Source organism: Culex pipiens, chromosome 3 (assembly GCF_016801865.2).
Source record: "Culex pipiens pallens isolate TS chromosome 3, TS_CPP_V2, whole genome shotgun sequence".
NCBI classification, from domain to species: Eukaryota; Metazoa; Arthropoda; class Insecta; order Diptera; family Culicidae; genus Culex; species Culex pipiens.
The window spans coordinates 49455484-49465835 of NC_068939.1; the positions used below are offsets into that span (position 1 = coordinate 49455484).

The 10352-nt window shown below is 32.4% G+C and overlaps 1 protein-coding gene across 1 annotated transcript; it reads right to left on the reverse strand.

Moving 5' to 3' along the window:
* Nucleotides 1-4586: 4586 nt before the first annotated feature.
* LOC120413263 (uncharacterized) lies at nt 4587-10101 on the reverse strand. Its single transcript, XM_052710454.1, has 2 exons — nt 9951-10101; nt 4587-5111 (listed from the first exon to the last, which is right to left on the reverse strand). Exons 1-2 carry the CDS (start codon nt 9966-9968, stop codon nt 4935-4937), a joined length of 195 nt encoding a protein of 64 aa, XP_052566414.1. The 5' UTR covers nt 9969-10101; the 3' UTR covers nt 4587-4934.
* Nucleotides 10102-10352: the final 251 nt, after the last annotated feature.

Genomic DNA, 10352 nt, shown 5'->3' on the forward strand with positions numbered 1-10352 from the left:
GACCATAGAAGCTATTTTGTGTCATTGGTTCACCCATACAAGTCTCCATACAATTTTGGCAGCTGTCCATACAAAATGGTACGTAAATATTCGAATATCTGTAACTTTTGAATAAATTTTCTGATCAATTTGTTGTCTTCGGCAAAGTTGTAGGTATTGTTAAGGACTATTGAGAAAAAAATAAATACATGGAAAAATGCCGATTTTTTAATTAACATTTTTTTTCACAAAAACTCAATTTCCCAAAATACGTATTTTTTTATTTTCGAGATTTTTTGATATGTTTTAGGGGACAAAAACCCGCAACTTTTGAGCCATAGAGAAACATGGTCAAAAAATCTGCCGCCGAGTTATGAATTTTTGAAAAATAATGATTTTTGGAAAAAATCAAAATTTCATGCAAAAACAAATTTGACGTAATTTTTTTATGTAAAATTGAATTTCCAATCGAAAAGTACTTTACAGATTTTTTGATAAAAGGCTCTGTTTTCAAGATATAGCCACCGAAAGTTTGATTTTAGCGAAATATTTGCAGTTTTTTGATTTTTAAAAATAATGACCATGAATGACCATTTCCAAAAATATTTTTTTTGAAAAGTTCAGAAAATTTGCTATAAAATTGTCAAAGAGACATTGAAGATTGGACCTCTGGTTGCTGAGATACAGCGGCTTAAACAAAAAGAAACAGGAAAATTGAAGTTTTCTTTTCTAATGTCGATATCTCAGCAACTAATGTTCCGATTTTCAATGTTAAATTATGAAACATTCGTGAAATTTCGAAAAAAATATTAAAAAAAAAAAATAATTTAAGACTTACATTTTAAAAGAGCCAAACATTGAAAAATTATTTAATTTTGAAATGATTTATTTTTTTTATATTTTTTTCGAAATGATCGGAAAATTTCACGAATGATTCATGTTTTAACATTGAAAATCGGACCATTAGTTGCTGAGATATCGACATTAGAAAATGGTGGGTTGTTTGGGTGAGACTTAGAAAACTTCAATTTTCCTGTTTCTATTTCTTTAAGCCGCTGTATCTCAGCAACCAGAGGTCCAATCTTCAATGTCTCTTAGACAATTTTATAGCAAATTTTCTGAACTTTAAAAAAAATATTTTTAGAAATGGTCACTCATGGTCACTATTTTTAAAAATCGAAAAACTGCAAATATTTCGCTAAAATCAAACTTTCGGTGGCTATATCTTGAAAACGGAGCCCTTTATCAAAAAATCTGTAGAGTACTTTTCGATTGGAAATTCAATTTTACATAAAAAAAATTACGTCAAATTTGTTTTTGCATGAATTTCGTTTTTTCGAAAAATCACTATTTTTCAAAAAATCATAACTCGGCGGCAGATGGCTATGGCTCCAAAGTTGCGGGTTTTTGTCCCCTAAAACATTTTAAAAAATCTCGAAAATCAAAAAATATGTATTTTGGGAAATTGAGTTTTCGTGAAAAAAAAAAAATATATAAAAATCTGCAAAATTTTTATAGCCCTCAACAATACCTACAACTTTGGCGAAGACACCAAATTGATCAGAATAGGGATCATCAGTCATAGGGAAGGCCTCCACAAAGTTTGAGCCAAATCAAAAAATACAAATAAAATCCATTTCCGGTTTTGGTAGAGAATTGCTCCCGGATTTGAGCAAAATTAATTTTATAAGCATAACTTTTTAAGTACCGTCATCTGGGGTGAATCGGGACTACAGTCTGAATATGGACAGCAGTGTTTAGAGCACTTAGGGGAGAGTGGGGAGACTTGATCCCCGGGGACACTTGATCCCAAGCCTGTATCTCGTCAGCATATGGGTAAAACAATTAGATTGGCTCTGGAAAGTTGTGCGAAATTGACTTGAACTCATTGTAGCAAACTTTTCAAAATTTTATGGAAAGCGCACTTTTTTAAATAATTGATTGTTTTCATATTTTACATGAAATTTTTTAAACTGAAACCGCTTATGAATTTGGAGATTTTTTCCAATTGTGTTTCAAAAACACATATTATTGTTATTGTAATTTGTAATTTGTAATTTATTGGAAACGATAGCCTGTTAGTATAACACTTTGTATCAGGTTAAGGAAGGACGTTGTGATGATTACTTTAGATTATTTATTATTTACAAACTTGTTTAACACCTTCTTCTAGTGGAAAATTGACTAGGGAATCAGAAAATGCATTCCGTTTTCCCATTCAAAGTCAGAGAAAATCATGACACTGTAAGAAGTTTAAAATAATGCTATTCATCAACATTTTCTTTACTATAATTAACTAACTTTTCAAACTTTTCAAAATTTAATGGAAAGCTCTTCTTTAGGTACTTTGAACACTTCTCTACCACAGTCAGTATGATTCTAAACCATTTTTAAGTATTTTAATTAAGGGGTTACATACATGTAGGGGAACTATGCCCTTTCTCAGCCTATTTCTATTATCGGCCTATCAGCACTTTGATCATGAATTACAGCTTTCATAAAGAGTTTTTGACTGTTCCAAAGTAACAAATAGCTCAAATAAAAGTGAGCAAGCAACTCTCCATTGTTGATGTATCTAAAAATGTTGATTTGGTAGCGGAAAAATGCAAAAGTGATGAGAATTGGTCGAACGGCTTAGTGTGATTAAAATGGGTATATTTCCCCTATATCGACAAAAAAGTCAGAGGTTGGTGTGAACACACACTTAATTTTATTTAAAATCTATTATCAGGGCATTAAAAAAACATTTTCATCTATTATCAAAACAAATTTGAAGACATTTGGTTGTATCATTGCCGAGGTATAGCTATTTGAAGTTATCAGTTTCCAAAAACGGGTGCCACAATATCTCCATACTGCCTTGACCAAATCGGCTCAAAATTTTGGTGAAGACTCGTTAAACCGGTCCTGTGTGCATGACGAAGGCCGATTTTCAAAAAAACTTATTTTAAAAAAAGATAAAAATATTTTTGTGTTTTTCATATAAAAAATCGTCAGTTTTTGATTTTTGTATTTTTTAAAAAAGCTTAATTTCAAAATCGGGCTTCGTCATGCACACGGGATATGTCTTGAGAGTCTTCACCCCAAATTTTAGCCAATTTGGTTCATCCCATCTCGAGATATCTTGGCACCCGTAAATCAACTCTGTGTTTCGAGAAAAACGCTCTGAAAAATCGCTTTGCGAACGGCAAAATGTTGAGCTTAAAATCGTTTCTAACTCAGTTTAATCATGTAATATCTTCATGAAACTTTCAGGAGTGATTGAAAATCATCTTTTTAGTGGATTCAATAAATTTTCTGTAATATGAAATTTTGCGATTTTCTACATGTATGTAACCCCTTAACTATACCTACTCTTCATTTGCGGAAAAATCGCGAACCTATCAAAGTCACTCCGGCTATCAAAGTCACCACGTTTTACGGTACTCTTCTATGTAAAACAATAATCAAAAGGGACTTATTGCATCCCAAGACGGACCGAATGATATGACAAACCAATACCAAACCTTTCCTCAATGAGGAAGACAAATATAAATCAAACTTGAAAATGTGCCTTGTTTGTTTTAACACAACAAAGTTCAACGACTTGAATCAATTATCTCCATACGTCGCCAATTAAGTCAAATCATCGCCGGAGTTTACACGTCTTTGAACAAACTTTGCTTGAATGTTCTCTATTCAGTTCTAGAGTGCAAACTATAGAGAGATCATCAACTATTCATTAGTCGAAAAAACACAAATCAAACCATACAACAATATGGCAATGAAATTGTACTTAAAATTAGCACAAAAACTAACCTACTAATTTTTTTTCAAGGTTTAGTACTAAAAATTAAATTTGCGATTTTCAAACCTCCTTTTTTTTTTGCTACAAAACAAAATCTTTTGTCAAAATCAGCTAGAGTTAATATTCAAAACCAAACAAACCAGCTTTGCAAAAGTCTTTGGCTGGCGATTGTCACACACAGCAAAGCCTACTAATAAGTTGGCCCAAAAAACGACCAGTTTAGCCGGTGGAGCCGCAAAAAAAGTGCGCCCAATCTCGCCGGTCTTCGATAACAGACACACTAAGAAGATCAATCATCTTTCTTGTGCTGCTGCATCGCCATCAGCTCGAATAGGCAAAACATACAACATCAAAGATAGTAAAAGTATATAGACAATAAAAATCAAGCTGCCGAATCCAAAAACAAGTGTGCAGTGTTGAACTCAATCGTCCAAGACGGCACGACGACGAGTGGTTGCCCCGAGGCGGTCGTACTCTGGGTTCGACACCTTATGGGAAACCGCCTTAGATGCTTGAACCCCAGTCCGTTACGGTCAGCGGTGGTGGTGGTGGTAGCGAGTAAACAACCGGGTTGTTGAAAAGTATGGGAAGACCTTGTTTGAAAGCTAAATAATTGATTAAATCAGTTTTGTTCAAATTTAAAACACTTTTAAAAATAGCTTTTTATAAATTTATTTTCTTTTGAAATTCATTATAAAACCCTTTTAGGCAAAAGGTTACAATATTAAATCGACAATGGCTGGTTCGTACAAAATCTCCGTGCATAATGAAGTCGCAAAATTGATTAAACGATGCCAATTAGATCCACTTATTTCGTTCGGATAGGCGTCGATTTCAAACAAACAGCGTTTTTTTTCACTTCTTGAGTGTAACAATAACATTTATTCAATCAGTTTTGCCTGTTCTTCCTGCTCGTCCATCATCGTCGAGAGGGGTTCCATTTTGCTTTGAACGCAAAATTTGAACCCATTAGCTCGGGCTTCCGGAACGAATTACTGCATCATCATCAGTTCTAGTGTTAGGTGTTTTGGGCGTTTCGTTACTTCTAAATACATAATACTTTCGACGCAAAAGCGCACAGTTAAAACAAAAAAACTTAACAATTAGTCGAGATAAAAATTTACAAACAAAAAACGAGGTCCATTTGCTGCGGGGAAAAATTGACGTTCTAGCCCAGGAGAAGCAGCCGCTTCAGCTTGCGCCACTTGATGAAGGACTGCGGGTCCTGGGGGTTGACGATGTCCACCTCTTGCGCCTCACCGAGTGGGCCTCCGAACAGGGACTCGTCCTGGACGGCCGGTAGGGCGGATACGATGGCCACGGCCAGCACCAGCAGGGCGAGGGTCTGTGGGAGGGACAGAAGATATTAGTTTCTGTTGAAAATGTTGAGTATACAAATATGAAGAAATGATATTTATTGAAAAAAATAAAAATCAATATATTTAATTTTAGTTTTTTTTTACACGGCATTTTTGGAAACATTAAGCATATTTTATGTAAATTTTCGATATTTTCAAACAACTTGCATTCAAAAATCTAAATCTTAAGCAAAGTAAACTATTATAAACAATACCAAATGTAAAATCACTATTTTGGCCAAAGTTTAACAAAATTGACAATCATTACCCTCTGTAGCATTTTATTTTTTTATGATTTTTACATTTTTCAAATAAATGTTTTGGCTTAATAACGATTTAAAAAAATCAGGTTTTATTTTGAAGATTTTCAATAGAAAAAAAATCAGAATAATAAATCAGACTTTGATAGGTTTGAGATTTTTCCGCAAAATGAAAAGTACAAATTAAATACGTAACCGCGGTAGAGAAGTGTTTCAAGTACTACTAAAAGAAGTTTTCATAATCTTTTGATAAGTTTAAAAAAGTTAGTATAATTAAGAAAATGTTGATGAATAGTATTATTTTAATATTCTCAAAGTGTCACGATTTTCTCAATAAACATGATTTCGAATCGGAAAATTAAATTCTTATTCGGATTCTTCGGAAAATGTTTAGTAAGAGAAGGTACAATGAGTTTTTAGATAATAAATATCTCCAAATCTCCAAAATTAATGGCATTTTCAGTAAAATAAATTTCATATAAAATGTGAAAACTTTTGATTCGTGCTTCGAATTCAGTTTAAAATACAAGATGATTCTAAATTATTATTTAAAAACCTTAGTGTTGACGAATTTAAGGCAAAATTCTGACTTTTCAACAATTTTAGCGAAAATTTATCTGTATTTTAATTAAAAGCTTATAAACTTAGCTAACTAAATAAAAACATATATTTGTTTCTTAAAAACTTCTTATAAAACAACTTATCTTATAAATGTTTGACGTAAAAATAAAAAGTGTTCAAACTTTAAATCTGATTTCAGAAAAAAACTATAACTATCAAAGTCACCCCGGAATTAAACATAAGAATTTTCAACGCCACTATTTTTTAAAACACTATTGGAAAAAGATTGTTGTTTTCTGTGGACTTTGTGTGGCCTAAACATAATTGGCTGGATACAAACCTTACCAGTTGGAAAATATTCCAAAAATAAATTGAAATCCTATTAATGTCACCCCGGTTTACGGCAAATGGATTTTTCGCCATTTTTTAGTTACAACCTTTTATCACAAAAATAGATTTTGACAATGTTTACCTTTCGATTTTGTTTTATTTTTTATATGTTTTTGTGGACAAAAAGAAATGTTTGTCGTAATATTTTTCAAACAGTAATTTTATTTTTAACCAAAAAATACCTTATTATCAAACATTAGTATTTTTAGATTCAACTTAAACAATACATCCAAACATGATTTTTGGGATTTTTTCGCGGAAATTTTCATACTTTCCAAAAATCACTATTTTTTTTAATTCACAGCTTGGCGAAAAACAAAACGTCTGACAAACTCTATAGAGCAGTTCTCTACGAAATCGGTCTTTTTTCTTAAATTTTAATTTTTGTATTTTTTAATCCAACTGAAACTTTTTGGTGCCTTCGGTATGCCCAAAGAAGCCATTTTGCATCATGAGTTTGTCCATATAATTTTCAATACAAATTTGGCAGCTGTCCATACAAAATGATGCATGAAAATTCCAAAATCTGTATCTTTTGAAGAAATTTTTTGATCAATTAGGTGTCTTCGGCAAAGTTGTAGGTATGGATATGGACTACACTGGAAAAAATGATACACGGTAAAAAAAAATTTGGTGATTTTTTATTTAACTTTTTGTCACTAAAACTTGATTTGCAAAAAACACTATTTTTATTTTTTTTTTTATTTTTTGATATGTTTTAGAGGACATTAAATGCAAACTTTTCAGAAATTTCCAGGTTGTGCAAAAAATCTTTGAGCGAGTTATGAATTTTTGAATCAATACTGATTTTTCAAAAAATCGAAATATTGGTCGCAAAAAATTTTCAACTTCATTTTTCGATGTAAAATCAAATTTGCAATCAAAAAATACTTTAGTGAAATTTTGATAAAGTGCACCGTTTTCAAATTAAATCCATTTTTAAGTGACTTTTTGAAAATAGTCGCAGTTTTCCATTTTTTTTTTAAATGAGTGCACATGTTTGCCCACCTTCGAAAAAATATTTTTGAATAGCTTAGAAAATTTTCAATATTTTGCATTTTTAAACTTTGTTGATACGACCCTTCGTTGCTGAGATATTGCCATGCAAAGGTTTAAAAACAGGAAAATTGATCTTTTCTAAAATGGTGTGTTCTAATGTCGATATCTCAGCAACTAATGGTTCGATTTTCAATGTTAAGATATGAAACATTCGTAAAATTTTCCGATCTCTTCGAAAAAAAATATTAAAAATTTTTAAACCAAGACTAACATTTTAAAAGGGCGTAATATTGAATGTTTGGCCCTTTTGAAATGTTTGTCTTGATCGGAAAATTTCACGAATGTTTCATATTTTAACATTGAAAATCGGACCATTAGTTGCTGAGATATCGACATTAGAAAATGGTGTGTTGTTTGGGTGGGACTTAGAAAACATCAATTTTCCTGTTTTTAAACCTTTGCATGGCAATATCTAAGCAACTAAGGTTCGTATCAACAATGTTCAAGAGTGCAAAATATAGAGAATTTTCTAAGCTTTTCAAAAATATTTTTTTCAAGAGTGGGCAAACATGTTCACTAATTTAAAAAAATTAAAAACTTCGATTATTTTCAAAAAAGTCACCTAAAAATGGATTTAACTTGAAAACGGTGCACTTTATCAAAATATCGCTAAAGTACTTTTTGATTGCAAATTAGATTTTACATTGAAAAATGAAGTTGAAAAAATTTTGCATCCAATTTTTCTTTTTTCTGAAATAATCAGTATTGATTCAAAAATTCATAACTCGCTCAAAGATTTTTAACACAACCTGGAAATTTCTGAAAAGTTGGCATTTGATGTCCTCTAAAACATATCAAAAAATAAAAAAAATAAAAATAGTTATTTATTTATTTATTTGCGTTTAAGGACCACTTAACTCAAGAGTCAGTGTTTTTTTGCAAATCAAGTTTTAGTGACAAAAATTTAAATAAAAAATCATCAATTTTTTTTTTACCTTGTATCATTTTTTCCAGTGTAGTCCATATCCATACCTACAACTTTGCCGAAGACACCGAATCTAATCTAATCTAATCTAATCTAACCCTAGCGCAGCCAGTCTTTCGAGGGCATCCTGGAAAATGCCTTAGGTTGATTAACGCCTAGCATCCTCTTGTTATTATAAACAATTGCAGTGCACCAATGCAATAAATTGCTTTGAAACATCACAAACGTTAAAGCGGCCAGGCCAACTGCGTAAAGTTTACCGCAAAGATGATTCGTTGAATTGGATTGAGTTTGAGCACGAATGTTCAAACAACAACACATTTCTGAATCGACAGGGGAGGAAGAAACGTGGGGATCCCCCGCTCACGTTCCTGTTTGTAAGAGCAAAAATCGTTGGGAGCCACCAGCTAAGAAGTTTTGGTGCTCCGGGACCCTCGAGGATGGGACACTGTATTTCCACTAATGCCCTGGACACTATTTGCCGTGGTTGTAGCGCCACAACTCGCTCACTTTGCCGAAGACACCGAATCGATTAAAAAATTCCTTCAAAAAAATACAGATTTTTGAATTTTCATACATCATTTTTGTATGGACAGCTGCCAAATTTGTATGGAAAATTATATGGACGAACTAATGATGCAAAATGGCTTCTTTGGGCATACCGAAGGCACCAAAAAAGTTTCAGTCGGATTAAAAAATACAAAAAAAAAAAATCGAATGATCGAAATCTAAGAGAACTGCTAAAGTTCTCACTTTTTGTCGACTTTGTTGAACATATCAAGAAAATAATAAAAAATCGAAGTAAAATTTGTCAAATCGAAAACAAAAATTAAACAAGTTTTTTTTATTCGTGTACCTCTACAAGATACAGATTTTCGAATATTTGCGTAGCACTTTTTTATGGACAGCCCCTGAGTTTGTATGGAAACCCCAATTATGCCAATGATGGAATTTGAAATTGGTGGACAAAATTTAATCAAAACAAAAAAAAAAAATGCAAAAATATTTTTTTTTGATTCTTCAAAACTGTTTTTTACAATTAAAAAAATCAAATAAAACTGTTGATATTAGCTTTGGTTGCTGAATATGACCTTGAAAGAAAAAAAAATAAAATTGAGTATTTTTAAGTATTTTGCTTTAGGTCCTTATTTTTTAATCAGCTATATTTTGGATTCTTCGATCCATTTTTCAATTTCAGCTAATTCCACAAATTTAAATCAAATAACATTTTGTCAAAAAAAAAGTTTAAAATCTCGAATAACATTTTAAAATGATCTTTTATTTAGCACATACAAATTTGACATAATCAAAATCTTTTAAACGGTATTTTTCGAACCATTCTAACACTGCTAGAACAACACTGATGTCCTAACAAAGTAAACAAAGAAATATGTTTAAGGAATAAGGATAGTATTCACAATTTTTAAAGCACTGCCGTTTGCTGGATTTTTTTTTTCGTTTGAACTTTTGTTGAATCGCATGACTGTGTTTATATCCATGTTTGCCGTGAATATTTTTGAAATGTTCTTGTACTCCTTTACACTTTCACTAAGATAAAAGTTTGATTAGATTTTTTAAACAATACTTTTGTTTTTAAACCAGATTGCTTTTGCCACAATAATCACACGTACCAATAGAACGTATTTCATCCTTTTAAGTTTTTTGTTCCGCCTTGCACCAAACACTTCAAAACTGGCACCTTTCACCGCGGGTGGATCTCCTGTGCGACTGAATGCACTTTCCGCGGGTCCTGCCACTTTTTATAACACACAACCAAAAAATCTTCACCACACCCCAGGCCAAAAGAAGTGCCCTTATCATCATCGACCACTGTTGTTGGTGGGCAGAAGAGGCCACGAGACCGCAAAATGTTGCAATCTTGGCGGCACCACCACCTCCACCGCCCATATCTGCGTATCGACGACGCCGACGTGGGCCATTTCGCGGGGGACTACAAATGATTATCGCCTTTTGTAACTGACCGCCAAAGACATGACCAACGCAACCGGCAACCAGCAGCAGCAGCGGTTGAA